Here is a 22,746-nt window from a genome sequence, read left to right on the forward strand (position 1 = left end):
GTGTTCAACAGACTCACACACGTTTCAGGGATTGCTCCAACTCTTGCACCTAGATCAATGTTATTTGGTGCTGAGGTGGAAGACTGGCATGATGATAACCATACTAGGAAGCTGTTAAATAACATACTATTTGCTGCTTGTAAGGCTATGCTGCTTAAATGGAAATCAGCCACTGTACCTGATTGAACCATGTGGGAGGGCCCGATGACTAGGCTATGCTCTTTCGAGAGACAGGCATAGAGGAACCGCCATGGATCTCCCAGAGCAGATGTGGGACCTATTTGAACAATATATTTAGTGTTGAGTGCTTTCTCACCTGGAGGGATGGAATGGGATTAAGCTGGGATCGAGCTCCCCTAGTTGGGATCTGGTGCGAGGGTGGTGAGATAAGAATGATTTACGTTGTCATTAGTGGTTTTGGTTTGCTCTGTTTTCTGGAAATTGTATTCCCTAGCACTATATCCATTATTTGTTTGATATTCCACTGCTGTGACATTATGTCACAACTTGGAGCAATGAATCAAGATACGTACTTCACAAAAGATGAAGTGCAGTAATCCAGCGTCACAACACAGAATAATAACGTAACACAAGCACTCACCCAGGAAGTGTGTGTGGTACCGCGATCGTTCAGGTAGTATAAAACACCTGGACTCAATGCTCCCCGATCCCATCAGACGAATGGAGACCTTCCTAATGATACACACCTCCGACTGTTATAACATGACCATCCAAAGGAGACATTCATTCGAAAGGGCGAGGTTATAAACCACAGGATACATCAGGCTAGAGGTAAGGAAAGAGGAGAGTATCAGTATCTCATCAAGATAGGATAGAAGACCCAGCAGAGCCCCCACTAACCTGGGTACTGATGTATCATAAATGACCTCATTTAGGTCTCTCCAAGAGGACAAGAACGAGAGAGGAAGGAGTCAGATCGATCTTCTTTCCACCTTCCCCCGCACTCCCACCCCATATCCTCATTCCCCACCAAACTACAATCACTATAGGTCAAGGTATCCTTACCAAGCGTCAGGTTGGGAGTTCAAGGAAGAGTCTGGCGTGAAGAGAGATTGGGCAACGAATCAGGGAAGGGTAGGTTAGTAAATAGACTAACCCAATCAGCACACTACGGTTTGCAGCAAGGCATCCCAAATGTCCCGTGCACATGAACAAACAAGGAGGAGAGGAGCCAGGGTCGCAATGAGGTGAGTAGCGGGATAACAGACTAGGATGGCTTACCGCGCAGGAGCGAGTAGTCTGACTCACACTGGAATATGCAAGCAAGGTCCACAAGGAGGCCGAGGTCAGATCCGTGCGTGAAGGAAACAATGACAAAACACAAGGCAAAAGGAGTACGGATAGCAGGCCGTGGTCAAACAAGGAGTCCGAGCGTAACAAGAACAGTTAGTGAGCCAGGCAGGAAATACAGGAACAGGCAGGTTCGGTAAAAGTAAATTCCACTGGAGAGATACATGCAAGGCAAAAACTAGGAACTTCAATTCTGAAACCTTAATCAGAAGTGCCCGGGTGCTGGATGCGCCATGCTTTATAGGAACTCTGGAACGGATGCGGACCAGGAAACGCAGCATACTGTGTCACGTAACCACGCCTGAGTCCGGCGTACTGGGTGTTAGGGAGAATTCTCTGTTTAGGCTGAATTTCCCTACCTAGTGAGTCCCCCAGCAGCTTTGCTGGATTTCTGGGGTTTCTTTTTTTCTCCTGCCAAGAGTGAGACTCTTTTACCCTCACTCTTGGACATGTTGAAGTGTGTTTTCTTGGTTAAACCTTGTGTTGAATGGGCTATGGGGTCTTTTACTCCATAGGGCTTCATGTATTTTTGTGATGTGGGTTACACAGCACCCTCTGTGCCGTAACCCAGGGGTGTCCTAGGGACTCCCCAACATAGACTCCATACCCTGGGACTGACTACTGTCTCCCAGGGCATGTAAAGTCACCAAAGACTTTGCTAGTCTTGAATCCTGAACAGAACCAGTACAAACCATCATATTGTGGACGTACTGGCTGGGGCAATTCGATTGCCCCAGGGTCTGTTAGTCGAGGGGGCACGTCTCCGTCCCCCCTGATCGAGTTTTGGCTGGTGGCAGTGGAAACTACTTTTTATATTCGACCGCAAATATTTCCCTATGGGATTTCCCATTGTTTTAGGCTAACACATTTAATTATTTATTTACGGTAGCCTTAAACATACCGCCGGTTTATATATTTATTATTATAACTCCGGTTGGGACTTTTTGCCAAAACTTGATTCTAAAATGGCGTTGGCATTCGCCTCTGTAACTCTGACCCAAAGTGGAGCCCTTTGTTCCACTTTTGGCGGGCTTCTCCACAGAAGCCCTCCAAAGTGGTGCCACTCTGTCTGGGGTACTTAGGAGGGGTGGAGGGGGATTTAGGCACCCTGGACTGAGTTACCTTGGTAACTCAAGTCGCACTCCGTCCTGATTGGCCCAAGTGGTGAGCCGGCCGGCTCACCACTTAGCATGTTTGAGTGACAGCTAGGCTGGGTGAATGGGGGTTTGCTGCATAAAAGCAGGGCTTTGGGGACTGGAACCTCAGAAGTCGCCACAGGACCAAGAATCCGACGAGGGAAGAGCTGAGCCGACCTGCTTCGACGACACCACCCGGTGGAGCCCTGCTGAACCGTCTCACCACTTTTCCCGACGACCGAGGAGAACTCTTAACGGAGTGGCTCCTTCCCTTGACTGGTGGGGACAACCAGTTTTCACCTTCTTTCCGCTTCTGGAGGTATCTCGTGGCCGCCTTGCCAGTGCCAAGCACCCCGGCAACCGGAACCCCACCACTTTTACCCCAACCACGAAAGTCGGTACAACCCTTTAACCGGAGGACTCCGCGGCTGGTTTCTTCCCGGGCAGTGCAACGACCCTCTTCTTCTGCTCTTCAGCGAGAACTTCTTCTCCCCTGACCGACGTCGAGCCTTGCTGCCACTGCCTGGAACAACTGCCACCGCTGGAGGATCCTTTCCGCTTAAGGTACCGTGTTCCGCCTGGCTTCCCTTGCCACCGACTGTACGGGGTAGATTTAGCCCCCGGCTTTCGAACCTGGGAGTGCCTGGAACACCCTGGCTAAACTTTCTAAGCCACCCTAAACTCTTTCTAACTCTTTGCAAGACTTTGAATCCCTAATAACAGTGTGATCTTGGGCACATTTTCGCTCCGGCTACTCTAAGAGTGGGCCCTGCCTAGTGACTTTTGCTCACCTGTAACTTTGTGCTTCTTTGAGCCTATTGCAAGTGTTCTGGACCTTAGAGTGGTGTGTTTAACCCATTTCTGTTTCTTTTTATCCCTTTCTTGAACCTACTAGAGTGTCATCTAACGTTAAGCGCTCACCTCTGTTTTAATTATGTGGTGTTAACCTAGAGTTGTCTAGATAGGAGTAAGGGTTGAAACTGCTTTCATTATAACTGTGTTTGAAGTGTTTTCACTATATCTTGCTAGAGTGATTTCAACTTATGTGTGTTTAATAAATAAAAAAACTATATACTTTTGAAACCAAGCTCTGGTCAGTGTTTGCTTGTGCTATTGTATTTGAGTACCTATTGTGTATACTTTACATACTGCCTAACTCTTCTTGAGGGAAGTCTGACTGCTCAGCCACAGCTACCAGGTAAATCTGGGTGGTGCAGACTGCTACCAAGTGGGTTTACTGCTATACCTGTAGTCTTAAATCTTTTGCAGTGGTCCCCAAGGGAACTGCACAGGTTTCTGCCTAACACTGGGCTGCCAAACGGCATCTGGTGATCAGGTTGCGTTGCTATGGTGACTTCCCAAACACTCTCCACCGCATATAGAAGGGGCTGGCAGCTGATCTGTATGCCATTCAATGGCGGAAACGCTGTGAAGCATTGGTGGGACCGGTTTGGAGAGGGGGCCGGGTGGCACAGCAGGCATGACACATTAGCATGCATTGTGAGTGCCGATATTTAGAATGGATTCATGATTGAACTACTCCATGGATGGTTGCTCTGATAAATATATACCCTTTGTTGTTTATTTTCCCTCATCTTTCTTTTAGTTTGGGTTTGTGTTGGTGGGGTGGATCCTATTCTTCTGTTCAGTGGGTGGGCAGGGTGGGGGGGGCTGGGGTAAGCTGGATTTCTTTTTTACAGATGGCACTGCTCAGTCAAATTGTGTTGTCTCAGAGAGGCACATGTACTTTCTCCAAACGCCATCTACTATGTTATATAAACCCTGAACCATTTCCTCAGCACTTCACCAAGTATTTCCCAACCATGCTGCAAATGTAATTTCTCCATCAATAGACTTAGTATTTCAGACATATAGCTTGTTTTACCAAGTACTATGCCCTGTAAATCACAGAAAAATACAGTAGGTTTCTAAATCACAACACCCAATGGGTCACATAAACAGCATGTTTATCCAGCAGTGTACCTAGTATGTCAAATGCAAAGCAGTGTGCCCAGTATGTCACAGCAATATGTTGTTTCTTCAGCCATGTAACACGTAGATATCAGAAAAAACGATCATTGTGTCTGCATTGCAATAAGTGTGCTACACACATACACAGCTTTCTCGTCAGCTCTCTACCTAATACAGTGCATCACAAAAACAGAGCTCATTTGACCAGCACTGTACACAGTGTAGTATGGCACAGAGACTACTTATTTCTTGACGCCAGGTCCTGTAACTAGTAAGTCACAAAAAAACAAATCAAGCTCTATCCTTTGCATGCAACAAAGACAGACCGCTTCTTTCTCTGGCACTGTACCTATTATGTCACAGAGGCGACCCAGCTGAAGGTTCTGCTGCACATCCAGATCCTGTACATCAGCTCGCAAAGCTTCAGAATACCCTAGGAAGTAAAGACAGCAGTAATTGAAAAGAAAAACACCAATGCCTTTCACAAGTGGAAAAAACCCTTAATCTTCAGGTCAGTGCAACTGTTTTTGTAAAAGGAAAATGTCCTCATTACTGCTGAGCCAGCATGGGAGCATAAATAAATACCTCGTAATAAAATGTTTTAACAGCTACTTAGATAAACATTTAACTTAACTCAGATTACATTACCACAAGCTTTGACCCTAGCTTACTTACTACAATTGCTTATCTGTGTCAGTTATGTTATGCAATGTGCTATAGGTAGAGCCCATACATGTTCATTTGTAAAAGGAAAGTCCATAAATTTAAGGTTGTGCCCCTCTTGTTATCCTAATCCCGGAGAGAATGTAGCCCTGTAGCATACACCCTAAATGTCCCCACCTTTGTAAATGGTTATGCCCATGCAAGTGGAATCTTACCCAAGTGATGTTGTGGGGGCCACAGCTTAAGTAATCAAAATGAAAGTGCTGATACTGGAATATAATTTTCCATATGAGCTATAAACGTATGTCAAGGAAAAATGGCCACTGACTATCCTGGTGGATTGGTGAGAAATTAGTAAAAAGCAAGCAACAGGACAGCATAACCCAACAACAATAAAATGTTGACGCAAGTGAGAATCCTCTTCCCTCCATGCACCTTTCTCTTATACCCAAAGGAAGACATGCATTTCAATAGGAGGAAGGTCCAGACAGGGCATAATGGACAAGGAATCATAATGAAATGTTTCAAGCAAGGAACAAAACCCCACTATACAAGTCTTAGATACCAGCTGATTTCTTACATGTTAAGACTGAGTTATCAGGAAGGAATATAAAGTGATACATTTAGTTCGGCTGAATATACTCCTCAAAGGTTTGCATGCGGTCTGAGGCAGGCAAGGACGTTTATAGCATGACGACTGTCGGCTAAAGCCGCTTTTCCTAAGAAGCGGGAGCCTAAAACACGCTTACATATGCCAAAAGGGAAACAGATCAGAAGAGAGAGAGAGATGTGAAGGCGATCATAACTACAACCTGGGCGAAGAGCCTTCATCACAAGGACTTGCGCAGTAAAGCCTAAAACCTCACCTCGCATGGGCAAGAACCGGTGTTTAAACATGGCGGTTTGCAGTGCCTACTCAATATTACAATGTGGCTGTATGCTAGGGGAGTACATACAATTTTCAATTCCATACTTTCCACACACAATCCCCTCCTATGAGACCTTCACTCCAGTCTCAGTCCATACATCTTTAGGGAAAACAAACATCTCATTCAGGCATATCAGAACATATTTCTTCAGTGACATGACATTATAGTACTTAGGCAGTCCAAGATTTCAGAGCAGGTGGTGCATGCTCAATAATAGAGACACTTACAAGTCATCATCAGACAAGACCGAATTAGAATCATGACTAATGCAAAGAGTAAGATCGGACCATAGACGCACACAGAGGTACTAATACACGCTCAATCCAAGAACCAAACAACCAGGAAGTCTTCTAACTGGTATGGAGGAGGTTTACAGTGAGGGTAACAATGTTAGCAATATTACTTGTGTAACTGGGTATGAAAGTGCAGCACTCACATGCCACGATTGTTCTAGCCTCACAAGGAGGTGTCTGCGCAATTTATAAAGCAAAACACAAGAGGTAATGGCTGGAAGGTTTAGAATTAATCTTAACCTCTGGCATTGCACTGGACAACCCTCCAAACTATCGCTCTTCGCCGGCCAAGCCTTATAGAAGGGTAATGACCAAATGCAAATCAGGCTTGGTCCCACCCCAAAAGGGGCAGTCCAGTCCGAACTGCTAGGTCACACCCATTCTGAACTAGACCATATTTCAACCATGCAAAAATAAATTAGCATTTAAAAATATTGAAAGTGATAATTTAAGCTTTGGAAATCAATCACCAACAATGGACTTCTTGTCCCAGAATCACCCAAGTACTGGGATGAAGAAGAGGGAAAGAGTAATGCAGAATGGGAGAAGCTACAAGCCCAGTGAACGCTCTAGTGTTTATCCGCAGACAGCTGTGCCCAGAAAATTTAAAAGGACAGAAACAGAGATGCTAGAGATTGCTGTTGGCGAGACGACATTTCACCTCTGCACGAGGCTCAAAGGACCGGAAAGCAGAAGCAGGTGTGGTGGAGCTGGATGGCTCACCAGCAAGAAGAAGGGAGACGCCGACAGAGCATGTTGTGCTGCCGGGACACCAGCAACCAGGTGAAGACTCCTGGACATTCGCCGACCGCCACAAGCAACACCTTGCTAACCCGGAGCCTGCGGCAAAGCGGGCATGTGTGAGAAACGCTGCGAGAGACCCGAAAACGAACAGGAAACAGCCACAAAGGGAAACCAGGTGGCGAACCTTCAGCGACGACCCGCGAACGACCCCAAGAAAACCAGCAGGAGCAAGTGAGTCAGTCCAAAGACAGTGGGGACACCAGGGCGTATTGGCGATCACGACAGATACCAATAACAATACCAAGAAACACAGAAAAAGAGAAAACTAAGAGACCAACTGTAAAAAGAGGAACATAATTAAAACCATTGTCAGTATGTAAATGCATGGAATGAAAATACATGGGAACACAAATCTAAATATATACCAAGAGGATATATTATCCAACCAAGTGAAAATAAAATTGCAGAAAAGGATAGAAATCCTGTGTGAATGCAAGAAACCCTGGCTGGAGAATATACCAGGCAATTACAAGTTTGTGAATATGAGAAGCCCTGCCAGTAAAGAAAAACAGGCAAACACAAGCGTGCGAGAATGAGAAGACCTGGCAGGAATGTGTTGCAGCCAATTACAAGTTTGTGAGAATAAGTCGTCCTGGCAGCAAGTATAGCAGGAAATTAAAAGTGTGTGAGAACAGGAAGCCCTAACAGTAGAGTATACCAGGCAATTACAATTGTGAAATGAGCAGAAGCCCTGGCAGGAGAGCACTCCAGGCAATCAAAAGTAAGTGAATTTGAGAGCTCCTGGCAGGAGAGTATACCAGGCAATTACAAGTGTCTAGGGAACAAGAACTTCAAAGTAGAGGAATATCAGAACTGTGTTAAGCATATAAGGAAAAACCAAGTTCTGACAAACGAAATTACAAAGCTACGACGCTTTGGTTGTGACACTGCGTTTGTGGGCCAAGAAAGACAAAAGGAACTGTTGTATTTGTTGAAGAGAAATCCAGGGTAAGGGAGCCCCATTTTGGAACAGGAAGTCTTCATACATAAAGAACCTTTGTGTTTGAACTATTTATTCTTCTTTTATGAACACTTTTGCAAGAGCATCAAAGGTTGAAGACATTTCCCTTTTCACCTTTATAGTTTAGTGTGAGGGTCAGAATAGAACATTGGGACACACAGACAGTTTGATTTTGACATCCTGACACAGACAGGTCCTTCGTTTTGGTTTAGGTAGGGACTTTTCTCTTAGAGCAGGGTCAGAGAGGCCTTTTCCCAAACCCTTACATGTTCAATAAACGTATTTAACCAGAAACATGGCTAACTTGTGTCCGAGTTTTATTCCCAACTACTCACAACACCCTCCGGAATAGATACGTACTCGACTTGTTCACCGCCATGGCCAATAGCATCTAAGCAAAGATAGGAATTTCCTGCTGCGCTTACATACCATCCACTGACATTGAGAACGGCACCTTGGCCCAAGCTATTCACTCACTACACACTTTGAGCACTATGATGGAGAAAGAAAGAAGGGGGGGGGTCACCGAGCAAGACTGGTATATGTCTATGTTTTCATGGGTACCATCACGGACGGTAATATATTCAACCTGCAGACTCCTGTCCTTGTTCTGTTGCTTATCCTTATTTGCACCTGCCAGCTGTTAATGGGTTGCTGCAGAAAGCTGTGGCCAAGGGTATGCCTATAATGCCACTTATACTTAAAACAGGTGAGGCCACTCCCCTTTTGAAACATGTACACACACAGACAGAGAAATGGAATGGCGAGATTGAGCATCGCATGGTTAGAATAACGCAAATGATTGGTCCAGCAGGAACACATTCTGATCCCTCCTCACCCAACTATTGGGAAGAACACATTGGCCCTCATTACCATGGTTGGTGCCTGTGTTGTAACGGGTCCGCCATGGTTCAATGGGGAATTACCACCCCATTCCAAGGTTGGCGGGGCAGTAATTCCCCATTGAACCATGGCCCTTCCCCATTCCCATTTGCACCCCATAGGGCTCTATGGGAATGGGGAAGGCGCTAAGTACGGTACCTTTGCAGGTCCCTCCTTTAACGGCTGGTGTAGACCAGCCGTTCAGGTCGGGTCCCGCAAAGGGACCTTGTAGTAAGGCGTTAAGTGTTTAACGGCGCCGCAGCCTTTTACAGCGCCGTTAAACACTCAGCGCCAGGGTCGTAATGAGGCCCGTTGACTGCACTTGTACCCCAGAGGAATATTTAGAGGAAGGAGGCAACCTGCGTAATGTTTACAAGGTATGGGTGCCAAAGACGGATTTTGACAAAATGAAAGAAGCAAGAAAGGTAGTTAATTAACTAAAGGGGGAAACGTTCGGAGGCCATTTTCAAATTGGATTAAGTTTTGCCACTTTCTAGAGATCACAAGGCTACCGAGTATGTGGTGGAATGATGACCAGAAAAAGATATTGTTACTGGTTTCTATTAGCATAAGGTAATTTTACCACATTACCGAGAGTCCGGCCATTTTAAACTAGGCCCTGTCAGAGTTGTAGATTTCTGTAATTCAGAGCAATAGGCTGCAGATCTGAGCATTTGTCCTTCCATTTAATTAAACTTTATTCCTACTTCCCCCGGCAAGTGTTCTGCATGCCAAGGTACTTGGGGGAATTGTGAGGTGCAGCACACATAATAGATATTGTTGCAGGGCCTAGCCGTTCTCAGGAGCTTTGAGTGAAATGTAGAATAAAGGTTTGTGTTCTCGACGAAAGATAAGTACAATAGTTGTGAAGGACACATTTTGGTGTGAACAAAGGGAGTGGAGACATTGCCAAAGCATCAAACTAGATTGTGGTTATACTGCCCTTTTGGGAGTGTTGGGACAACTGGGTCTGCAATAGAATAGTCTGATAGTAAATTAATTTCCAAACAGTGGAGCTTCAGTTATGTTTTTTATGAAGCCACCTGGTTCCGAAGAGATAGCCAGAAGACTGTGTGCTAGGGATAGCAGCAGGTTTCAAAACATGATTACAAAAGGTGTTTCAGAGTAAACTGCTACTAGGCCTGGGAAATCTCTGGATTGCCAAATTGGTTAAGCTCATGGTAGAGGATAAAACTGTGTCCAATTTGCGGACTTCAATGTTCATACGCACTACATGATTGGGTAGTTTCGGTGGGATTGCAAATCAGAAGTTACATGAATTTGTTTTAACTAATGAGGGTATACCATTGTAGTAAATGTTACATGTATAACTTTAGCCAATCAGGATGAAGTATTTTTTGCTGACTGCCCAATTAGGTCATTTGTGGGGGGCTGCACCTAGAATGGTCACAGAGAATGTACTAACCAATAGAGCGTGCTGATGTATATTGTGTTTAGGTTTTTATATAGGTGAGAGCTGTTGTGGAGGAGCTAGCGCCTTGGCTAGCACCTTTCTGCACTCCCCCCAAGCGCTTTACAATTAGGCAAGACTTATCTAAGTACTATAGCACCGACAAAGCCTTTTTCATGCAAATATAATCACACACAGACGTGGCCAGCCACTAAATGAAGATAGTATTTAGATATAAGGTGCAAATAACCATTAGCTGAAAACACTTGTAAATACTATTCTATGTAGATTTAAAATCTCAAAGCATGGTGAATGCAGCCTGTGCTAAAAACAGACTACAGGCATTGCCTGGTGTCCGCTAGCTCTGGCAGAGCATGCAAGGTAACTCAGCAGCTGTTTCCTGTCCATCAAAACCCTAAGGCAGGCTGGGGCTCATGTACACAATGCAACAGTATGGGAAAACAAGGTTTTAAGGAAAATTACTGGACCAGATAAAATAGGAGTATATTGAGTGAAGTGTGGAGAGTATGGCGGGAAGGTGTTTATATATATAAATGTTTATAATATAGCAAATGATGATAAACAGGAGCTACAATGTATTCCTACATAGGCAGCAGTATGCCTAGTAGTTTGTTCTAAATGGAAACCCGGCCATGCAAGAAGGAAGACTGCAGCATCCCTTGTAAGGCAAAGAGGAACGTTTTGGATTAGTTATGCCAGTATCCAATGACCAAGTCAAGAGTATTTAAGCTGCCTGCCTGGCACCAGTCTGGAGGAGCCGGCCACAGAAGATACTTGTAATGTATTCAAATTTCTTGTTTTTTGTCTTTTTTATATATTTATTTGCGTTTCTGGTTTATACAAACCTTTACACAATATTAAAAGATTACTTGCAGATATATTCCTTTACATTCCAGTACAAGCAATGTATGGAAAACAATAAGTTCAATTTCTTATAATTTAAAAAGTCATATCCAATTGAAGTAGGTTAAATAAATAATTTGTAATTCATATCAAGATAACATTAAAATAACTGGAAATATAAATATCACCAATACAATCATCTACAAATCATCTTAAGAACAATAAATGGGCGATAAAACACCACATCTAAATACATAATGCAAAGTAAATATGCAAGTAAAACTATATATTGTCAATATACATTAAAAATGTCATTCATGCTGATCCAAGATGGCTGCCAACCCGTGAAGTCACTACAGTTCGAGCTCTGTGCCTCACAAACAAATAAACACAGTGATTTGGAATCTCTGAGACTTCAATGAAACAAGAGCACTCCGAACGTTAGCACCCAGACCACATCATTACTGCGCTGCACGATTGCTAAGGAGTGAAGACGCAGGTGCGCGGAGAGCATCCGGCCTGATGGGACGAAAGTTGTGAGCGGACCAGGAAGGAACCCGTCCCTTGTGGTACGGAGCGGATCAGGAAGGAGCCCGTCTCTCGCAGAACTAATTAAGTAGTGGACGCGGTTCTGGCGTGTCAACTTTTGGAAGCGGTTTCCCCTTCCCGATTCCGGGGTGGTGGGGCAGTCTGACCCACAGAGGTTATCCTTGGAATACACCAGACTGAGAGGCAACGTCCGAGCGCACCGGCATCAGATCTGAATTTGGGGAGCTGAGGGACACCGCCTAGGTTCGCACTGGTTTTAGTGCTGGGAGGCTGTGATAAGGTTTAGTTGGGTGAACTTTTTCCAAGTCATATATGCCCCCACTGTGAGACCCCCGCCTCATAAATGCATTCACTCGTCCCAGCCAATGCAACAAAGCCTCTTTCTCAGAGTTACCAAGTTATAGTAAGGGCAATGCATTTACCTCCCATTACAAGCAGGCTCTTTTGCTGGAACATTGTTAAATAAGAATCCAAAGCCTCAAAGCACATGTCCGTTGACCACTACAACACCTCATTAGATGAGAAAGAGCACTGATATTTTGCGCAGGAACCTGATATGTTTTTCAGGAGAGAAAAGTAACGCTTAGACTGGAAAGGGGCACAGACTGCTAGTCAATAGAAGAAGTCCTGTTGAGGGGAACTTTGCCCACTTTAACAAGTAACTTGTTCCATCTCATACTGGTCAATAGGTGAAAATCACCTTGATTATCAGTCTCTGAAAGGACGGATTGGCAGAGGAAAGTGGGGCAACTCCCATGAGAGTGCTATCTCCTCACTATACCGGGACACTATGGAGCTCAACAGCGCATGGTATAAGACAGGTGAGGACTTGAAAAAACACAATGTTGCAGTGTCGCCGCGGTTGTTGCACCTTGAAACACTTGTGTATAGGCTTGTTACAAATGCCATATCATATTAGTAATAGGACAATCCAGAGTACGCTGGTAGTCAATGTCGGAACCTAAGGCCCGAAAAAAAGCATGCACATCCACATTACCTCCTACCCCCACCGTTAACCCGTTTAGGAGTTGCTGGCTCAGATTAGGTGGACCTGCGAAGAAATTGGAACATAGGGTTGCATTGGACAAAGCACATCAGGACATCCCTGACACAGAGATGACGGCTTCCTAAGAAGATATGGAGCGCTGTTTCCAGGTATTTCAGGACAAAGTGGCGGCTTCCTTGCAATTACAATTCGACAATTTTACCACGGAATTCAAATCAGCCTTGGCAGACATTAGGAAAAACATTGCATCCGTGGAAGAAAGGACAGATACAAATGAACAGGTATTACAAGACCTTGCACAAGATAAATCTAAGTCAGAGGTACTCCTGGAACAACTAGCACAACAACTTACAATGTCGAGCAGCAGTGTGACAGATCCAGGTGTTACAGTATCCGCATACAGAACATTCCAGAAACTGTGTCCGATTTCGCCCTGAGAGAGGTCGTCACTGGGGTATTTAAGGGTTTGTTGAACAGTGAAGAGGAAACTCCCTTTCCCATGGACAGGGTCCATCGAGTTGGTCCGAAGCCTCTGGATCCGGGTGCTCGGCCTAGAGACATGTTAGTGGCTTTGACAATTTACTCACAGAAAAAGCTTATTCTTAGGGAAGCCAGAAAAGCAACACAAATTACTCTGCACGGCAGTGTCATCCAACCGTATCAGGATCTCTCCCCAAGAACGCTACAAAGGGGAAGAGATAGAAGGGGGATCCTACAATACTTACATGCACACAAGATACTATACAGATGGACTTTCCCGTTTGGCCTTCTTTTCACTTCGGAGGGCAAGCAAACGATGAATCACATCTGAGGAGGGGGCTCGAATCTTGCGAATTGACATGAAAGAACAACCAGGCCGAGGCTCTGCGAGGACCTAGGTGTCAGAATCGGAAACTACCACCCCCGATGACTCCTCACCTGACTCCTTAGAGGAATCCTCCTAGATAGAAGTCTTAGGTCTTCTTCTCCTGTCCTTCTTGATCTCCTCCGGTTCTTCGTCCATTTTAGGACTCTTCCTTCCCTTACTTTCCTTCTTGTCCTTCTTTCGCTCGTAGAGATAGGGACTGGCTCCGCTTGAGGCCACTCTGACAGTGGTGAGAACAAGCTGTCAGGTGGACCCAGGGGAGCCAGTCCCTTGATGCCAGGGAAAAAGCCAGTGACGGCAGAAAAAACCCTGTTAGATGGCGAGTCCTTGCTGGCAGGGAGGATTACGGAAGTGGAGGAGGTCGATGAATAATAATGCAGCATACAGTACTAAAGTCCAAGTGTATCAGGACGAGGAGTGCTGATGTCGGAAAGGATGGGAAGAGATTCCACTGCGTTCAAGGTAAACTGAAGCGGAGGCTGCACAAGAGCATTCCGGAGGGAAGGTATCAGCAATATGCAGGTAAGAGAGAGAGAGAGAGAGAGAGAGAGCTGGTACAGGTGAGCTAGAGAGAGTGGAAAATGAGAGAACGAACAGAAACGAAAGTGAGCAAGAAAGGGGGAGGAAGTGAAAGAGGGAGAGAGAGCGAGCGGGAGCGAAAGCGGGTGAACGAGAGTAAGGAATCAAGCAGAAGAGGGAGAGAGAGCAAGCGGAGAGATAGAGAGAGCAAGCGGGAGAGAAATAGCGGAGGGACACGGAGGATAGCAACAGTGGGAAACCCAGCACAAGAGGGAAGAGGGAGCAGATACGAGGGAGCGGACAGAAGGCCGCGAGACGGAATGAACCAATGAACGGAATGAAAGCAGAAGCGGGCAAGGTACTACGGAGTAAAGAATCAAAGGTCCAAGCTCGAGGAGCGGCACTGCAGGCGATGTTAGCGAAAGGCTGACAATGCGAGTTGCAACGCACGGCGTTGTGGGCGTGGCTACCTTTTAAAGGACAAAGACCAGAAAAGACTAGAATGGGAAAAGGACCGCAAGGTGCCTAAGTGAGCCTCCATCTTTCCCACAGTGTCCTGGGTCGCGTTGTGACACTAGGCACTAGGAATGGATGCCGGTTCAACGGACCCAGAAGAGGCAACAGAAAGGCCCTCCAGAACCTGAGAAGCCTCCAGAACACTAAAGGGTAGAACTTAGATGTTTGATGTGGTTATGGGAATATGAGGTATGTTTTTCACCGATTAGGTTTGGGTTGTGGACAGAAGAGGGGCATGATAATTGCTTGTCTTGGAACTCAAAATAGTTTAAAACAAGGGTTTTGGGATACCCTGCACATATCCCTGGACTAGGTGGTAGGTCATTTCTTTGGACCGTGTCCATGGTGTTTAGAGTAAAGGTGGTCTACTCCAGGGAGATGGGAAACAAGTTGGGGGACAGTTGGCGTGTGTTGATCAAGGGGTTGAGAGGGGAGTTGTGGGTGGAGGGGGAGAGGGGGTGTACAGTGAAACATTTTCAAGGGGAAAGAAAGGATTGAAGGAGAGGCCATATCGAGCAGGTGACTGGTTGGATAAGATTTTATAATCAGGTGCTTGACACTTAATATCGGGGGGCTGAAAACCCCATGAAAAGGAGGAAACTGGAGAGACTACGGAGTATGCATCAGCCCGATCTCATAGCCCTACAGGAGATGCATATCAGATTTCAAGACAGACACAAACTAAAAACAAAGCAATTCCCACTAATTAGAAAGGCTAATGCACAGGGGACGACAGCGGGGGTTTTGATCACTTAATTCACACTTACAGGTTTCCATTGAGAAGGTGATGGCGGATAAGGAGGGTCGGTTTCTATTTATTATTGTACAGTTGGATCCGATGACTCCAGCATTGGCATCCCTGTAGGCTCTGAATACAAGCCAAGAGGGGTTCCTGAAGTCGGCCTTGACTAACTTGGAACGGTTTGGTCAGGGAGAAATGATTGTGATGGGGGGTTTGAACATTGTATGGGATCCCTCTAGGGATAGTAGTTCTAAAGCTATAAACGTATGTCCTTCACCCTCAATGGCCCTCAGGCAAAAATTTGAACTGCTCACGCTTAGGGATATGTGGCCTACATTGAGGGGAGATGAACGAGTATACACATTCTTTTCCCACATCCACAAGGCCTTTTCTAGGATAGATTACTTTTGCGTTACAGTAGGTTTGATAGGGAAGGTGACGCAGATTGATACACATGCTATTACCATCACGGATCACGCCCCACTGACCATGGACTTTAACCTCACCGAAATAAGACCCACACTCTGGACCTGGAAATTTCCGAAGGAATTGGGTCAGATCAAATTATACGTATAGATATAGCGGGGGAAATAGAGAAGTACTTTGAATATAATTTGAACAAGGAAGTCAGTATCGATATGGTCTGGGATGCCTTTACGGCTACCATGCGTGGGGAGCTGATAGCGATACAAGCATACAGCGGGAAGGTCACAAGGAATATGGAAAGTGAATTGGAAGCCGGAGAAAGGGACACGCAAAAACAAATGGAATTGGACACATCCCCGACACTTTATAGGCGATATCGTACAGCAAAAGGTATACTAGATTTCGTACCATCTTTCCTTGTGAGGAAGAAGGTGAGTGTCCTGCTGGATCCAAGCCATCCAACCTGAATTTTGTTTAAATTTAGCCTACCAAGCCTCGTGTTCTCTTTGCATCCCTCTCCGCTCCCCTTCCTGGTTCCCTTGTCCTCCCGCCTCCCACTCCGCCCACCCGGCCGTGATTGGCTGTATCCGCATAGCATCTGAGTCTAATAACTTGTGCAGTGTCTGGGATCCTCTTTCCTTGTGAGGAAGAAGGTGAGTGTCCTGCTGGATCCAGGCCATCCGACCTGAATTTTGTTTAAATTTAGCCTACCAAGGCCCGTGTTCTCTTTGCAGCCCTCTCCGCTCCCCTTCCTGGTTCCCTTCTTACTCCCGCCTCCCACTCCGCCCACCTGGCCGTGATTGGCTGTATCCGCATAGCATCTGAGTCTAACGACTTGTGCGGTGTCCGGGCCCCTCTTTCCTTGTGAGGAAGAAGGTGAGTGTCCTGCTGGATCCAGGCCACTGGAGCCTTTCAATCAAAGATTGCCTTGCAAGTAGTGAATTGTCCTGCGACCCCACTTCTGGTCCCATTTGCTAGAATCTCCCTGCATCGTCCCCCATCCCAACGCACCTTCCCGCTCCCCGCCTCCTGAGCCCGCCCTGCGACCTGATTGGCCCTTCAACAAGGACATCAGTGGCCACTGCAGGGCAGCCCTCTGCCCGTGCAGCCCCATCGGCTAAGGACCCCACGGCAAAGGACAGCTCCTACAGAGACGGCTCCAGGTCGTATCAGCAGGTATCAGCAGCAGAAGCAAGAAGCCAACAATAAGTGTGGGAAGGGCAGGGCCAGAAGCAATCACTTCACGCATACTACCGAACCACGCATCTAACAAAGCATCACCACTGTAAACTCGTCATATCTGTAACATATTTGCATTTGGAATCTCTGTCCTATACATGTGAGAGTTGCATTTAGAATTGTTCCCAATGGCCTCTCTGTGAAAGTACATTTAGGATTGTTCCCAATAGACTCTTTGTGAAAGTTGCATTTAGAATTGTTCCCAATAACCTCTCTGTGAAAGTGCTTTTAGAATTGTTCCCAATAGCCTCTCTGTGAAAGTTGCATTTAGAATTGTTCCCAATGGCCTCTCTGTGAATTTAGAACTGTTCCCAATAGCCTCTCTGTGAAAGTTACATTTAGAATTGTTCCCAATAGCCTCTCTGTGAAAGCTGCATTTAGAACTGTTCCCAATAGCCTCTGTGAAAGTTGCATTTAGAACTGTTCCCAATAGACTCTGTGAAAATTGCATTTAGAATTGATCCCAATAGCCTCTCTGTGAAAGTTGCATTTAGAACTGTTCCCAATAGCCTCTCTGTGAAAGTTGCATTTAGAATTGTTCCCAATAGCCTCTCTGTGAAAGTTGCATTTAGAATTGTTCCCATTAGCCTCTCTGTGAAAGTTGCATTTAGAATTGTTCCCAATAGCCTCTCTGTGAAAGTTGAATTTAGAAGTGTGCCCAATAACTTCTGAGGGAAAGTTAAATGTAGAAAGCGCCCAATAGCCTCTCTGCGAAAGTGGAATTTAGAAGTATGCCCCAATATCATAATAGTCTAATACCTTGCCAGGTTGAACCGACTAATCTCCCTAATAACCTCGCTGTGCAAAGTTGAGTTACATTCATGCCTAATACCCTCCCTGTATAAAGTTGAATTGAGAGAAGTGTGCCTATTAGCGTTCCCTAAATGAACTGACTAATGTCCAGAATAGTCTCTCTGCACCTAGTTCAAATTAGAAGTGTACACGACAGCATTGAGGTTAAAAAGCGTGCCTAAATATCCTAATTAATTCTATTAGCATACCTAATAGTATATCTCCGTCACGTAGAATCTAGAACTGTGCCTAATAATCTAATATCCCTCTATACAAAATTGAATCTAGAGATAGACCTAATATCTCTGTGTACATTTGAACCTAGACGTGTACCTAATAGCCTAATATCATCTCTGTGCAAATTGAACTTGGAAGTGTGCCTGAACTTAGAACTACAATTAGAAAGCCCTCCTAAATCGACCTAAAAGCTTGTACCAAGCATGAGTGCACCCACAAACCCACAGTTTGTCGGAAACGACTGCCGTGGACCGCCCCCACTCCCCGATCTGCCTCCCCTCCTGTCCCCCCCTTCCCAAATCACCCCTCCCTCCTTCGCACTCCCTGCCATTCATCTCTCTAAACACCAAGCCAGAGGGGCACGATGGCGAGCCAACCACCCTAAGACCACTCCTCCCCTGAACTCCACCACCGACCAGCCAACGTTAACCATGCCTGCTCCCCTCACTATAATACCTGGCACACCCCGCCCTGCAAGCATCCACCCACCGCCTTGTCCTCAAACCCCGGCCACCTTCCCCCCCGACCGCACCCTTTCCCCTCCCTAAAAACTGCACGCCTAGCCCTAGCAAGAACCGAAGCCGCATCCCTCTCCCCCTCTGAACTCCCTACCCTCTCACACACTCCAATCGCAACAAAGAAACTAAAGAGGAAACGTACCTGGTCCTCCACAATCTCTCAGCACTCTTCGCCTCCCCTGTCTCGACCCACCACCTCATTCCCCCACTCACCTCCTTCCCCTGTCGCTTCACCCTTCCTGAAACCCCTCTCCCTCGATTTCTCATCAACTGCAACTGAAACTCCTAACCGCCCACACCCCACCTTCAAATAACCCGAGCTAGACCGAATCATCCTAACACACGCAGCCACCCAATCCTGCTCGAAACCCGTCAATACTTCTGCTCGCCCACTATTCCCATCGATCATCGCCCACCCTAACCCCCCTCTCCAGCTTCCACTCTCTCCGCCACCACACCCTTCCGCTCCAGCTCCGAGACCAACCTCACCTGCCAATGTGAACTACATCCTATTTAATGCCTGATCCGTAGCAAAAAACAGACACTGCATCTTTGACCTCCAGACCTGGTTTTCATCACCGAAACTTGGTTCTCTGACGACTTCGCCCCAATCACTAATGAAGCCTTCCCCCCCTCTGACTACTCCCTCATCCCACTGAACCGTCCCTCCAGAGGAGGGGGAGTAGCATTCGTCTTCAAGTCTCTCTTCCACGCCTCAATCATCGACAACCAACCTTCCATTCCTTCCTGCGAATCTCTCCTCGTTAAACTATCCCTCTCCGCCTCGCTCTCACACAGCTTCCTAATAATCTACAGGCCCCCTGGCTACGATAGACAATTCGCAAACAACCTCTGCGACTCTATTGCCACCCTTCAACTAAACCATCCCAACCTCACCCTTCTTGGAGACTTCAACACATGGCTCAACATCCCCACCAACCCTATGACACACTCTCTGGTTGACGGTTTAGACGCCATTAACCTCCAACCCCACATAAATGGCCCGACTCACTATAAAGGACACACTCTTGATGCCATCTTTAGCTCCAACACCCGGATTCATCTAAACCCCCCCACCCCTATCATCTGGTCCGATCACTTCATTCTCTCGTTCGCCATTCGCTCACCCGTCCCCGTCCCGTACTTGAATCTGAACCTCCGATTCTACGCAAATGCTGGAAAAAACTAGTTATCGTCCTGGACCTAGCCGACGCACTCCTCCAGTCTCCACCACCTACTTGCCAACTCAGTAAACAACTAACCCCTGATGCCTTTGACTCATGGCTCAACGCATCTCTGATGCAGCTCACACCCTCTTGCAAACTATCACCCCGCCGTGGCCTCTTCCCCAAATTGTTCACCCCTGAGTTGAAGACCACTAAGCAACCATATAAATACCTAGAATGCAAACGGCAGAAAAACAAAACCCGGGAGAGCCGGGCCACCTTGGCCCGACACCTTTATCAGTACAAGGCCGAAATCCGGAAAGCAAAAAAAGCCCACTACAACTCCCGAATCCTAAACTGCAAAAACCCGAGCAAAGAACTCCACAAAATCATCTCCGAATTCACCAAACCGGCTTGTACCACGACTGTCCCGACCCCCTCACAATCACTGTGCGACTCACTCTCCCTCCACTTTTACACCACAGCTCTCGAAAGAACAAATACTCTAGCCACCAAACTGACGCTCTTACATCCACCAGGCAATACCCCCCCCCCATACCGACCTGCCAACCTGCTGCAACCACTATGCAACCAACGATCAAATCCTTTAGCCCAATATCACCAGAGCAATTTCTCAAACTTCTATCTGCCCGCAAACCATCTGTTCTGCTGCTAGACCCTTGCCCAGCAACAACCCTCAAAGAAATCTTTGCTTCCACCTGCGCAGGAGAACACGCAAGATCCATCATAAATGCCTCCCTTTCCTCTGGTATCTTTCCCCGACGCATTCAGAACAGTCCATGTCAAACCCCCGATTGCCCTCGACCCTCTCGAGCCCAAAAACTACCGCCCCATCTCAAACACCAGGTTCCTTGCCAAACTCATTGACCGTACCGCCTACTCCCAACTAAATGCCTTTGTCGAAGCCAACAATCTCCTAGACCCCGCACAATCAGGTTTCAGAGCCCGTCACGGAACTGAAACCACCCTAACCTCAATCTGGGATGACCTTAAAATGACAGCAGACTCCGCGGGATGCGCCGCACTAATCCTTCTTGACCTATCCGCCGCCTTTGACACAATCAATCACTCAATCCTCCTAGACTGCCTCCGCTCCCTAGGAATTTGTGGAACCACTCTTAAACGGATAGCTCCTTTCCTCAATGACAGGTACCAAATAACGATACTCTCCACCTATACCTCCCAAGCCTGACCTGTCGACACGGGAGTCCCACAAGTAGCATGCCTATTCGCCCTCCTGTTCAATCTCTACTTGATCACCCCCCCACCAATAATTTGTTCACACAATATCCTGTGTTACAACTACGCCGACGACACTCAACTAATTCTAAAACTCCTGAACTCAAAACCCAACTCCCGACCTGACCTGGCCACCTGCCTCCTTGACATAGAACTCTGGATGACCCAAATCAACCTCTTGTTAAACCCCTCCAAAACGGAAATCATGGTTTGTGGCAACTCCGATCTTCTTCCGCACCCGCTTCCCTGGCCACCCGCCATGGGCAACTCACTGACCCCCTTCAACTCAATGAAAAATCTTGGCTGCACCCTTGACTCTGACCTAACACTCTCGCACCAAGTCAACAACGTCTCAAAGTCCTGCCACTACCACCTTAAATCCCTTAGGCGCATCTTTCCATATCTCTCCTTACCCAACACTCTCTCCGCGGTCCAATCAATCGTTATATCAAGACTGGACTACGCAAACCCCCTATACCTCGGAATCCACGCCTACCAACTGAATAAACTCCAAAGGGCACAAAACGCGGCAGCCAAAATGCTACTTGCGCTCGGCCCAAGAGACCACATCTCCCCAGCCCTTAAGACGCTGCACTGGCTTCCTGTAGCGCGAAGGGTGACCTTCAAAACCTTATGCATCTCCCATCGAGCATTGCATAAAACCGGACCTCAATATCTTCAAGACAAGCTAAAACCCTATCACCCCGCACACACCCTAAGATCAAGCTCAGCCGGCCTCCTAGTCATACCTAAGACAAACTCAGCTAGGTTAGGCGGATCATCATTCTCAGCCTTGCCCCCACGCTATGGAACTCACTCCCACCCCACATCTGCCTAACCGAGGATTTAGTGTCTTTCCTCAAACTGCTGAAAACCTGGCTCTTCCCCTAAAATCAACCCATACCAAACTAACCCAAACAGACTAGAGGGGACGAGTGCATAGAGGGGATGAGTGCATGGAGGGGACGAGTGAGCAAAACAGGTGAATACATAGTGTGTGTGAGGGCATAAAGCGCACGAGTGCCTTGAGCGAACGAGTACCCAGAGTGGAACTGACCTGTTGCTAGAGCGGACGAATTGCGTAGAGATACTGAATGCATAGAGTGGATGGATCGAGTGAAGTGGAGCGCGTGGGGCAGACGAGTGCATGCATGGAGCAGACTAGAACGCACAGAGCGAACCGGAGTGTGTGGAGGAGATTGGGATGCATGGAGTGGATTGGAGTGCATGGAACGGACTGGAGCGCATAGAACTGCGTGACGTATATAGTATGGTTTGGAATGCAGAGAACGTTTTGAAAGAGTATATAATACATCATATCACACCACCATGCTTACTCTCCCCTCTACACCACCACTCAACTAGAACACAGAGATACTATGACACCAATCGGTATAACTGTTCTCATACCAACATCCGCCGCATACTCCACAGCATTCCAAGTAAAACACTGCTGGTTACACACCCCCCAGCCAGGCGTTCTCCTTAGGCCTAACGCAGCCACACTCGGTCTGGATAAATCCTGCCAGAACGAACACATACTCCTGATCTCTCAATCACCACACCTACCGCTAAGAAGCGGCTATTACACGAATACCTCACCAGCTGCACACATAGCCGGTGCTCACACGCACCTTTGACTCTCTCTACTGATCTGAACTTCGGTTCCCAAGGGCGTTCAACCTA

The 22,746-nt window shown here is 46.7% G+C and overlaps 1 protein-coding gene across 2 annotated transcripts in view; it reads right to left on the reverse strand.

Moving 5' to 3' along the window:
* IQCH (IQ motif containing H) overlaps positions 1 to 22,746 on the reverse strand; it is a 1,923,049-nt gene that overhangs the window by 1,084,649 nt on the left and 815,654 nt on the right. For both annotated transcript variants that reach the window (XM_069625132.1, XM_069625131.1), the window contains one exon: positions 4,768 to 4,851. In XM_069625132.1, the coding sequence (XP_069481233.1) occupies positions 4,768 to 4,851 (84 nt within the window). The remainder of the gene's footprint in view (positions 1 to 4,767; positions 4,852 to 22,746) is intronic.

The sequence above is a fragment of the Ambystoma mexicanum genome, chromosome 11 (assembly GCF_040938575.1).
Source record: "Ambystoma mexicanum isolate Mex_15411 chromosome 11, UKY_AmexF1_1, whole genome shotgun sequence".
In the NCBI taxonomy this organism is placed as follows: Eukaryota; Metazoa; Chordata; class Amphibia; order Caudata; family Ambystomatidae; genus Ambystoma; species Ambystoma mexicanum.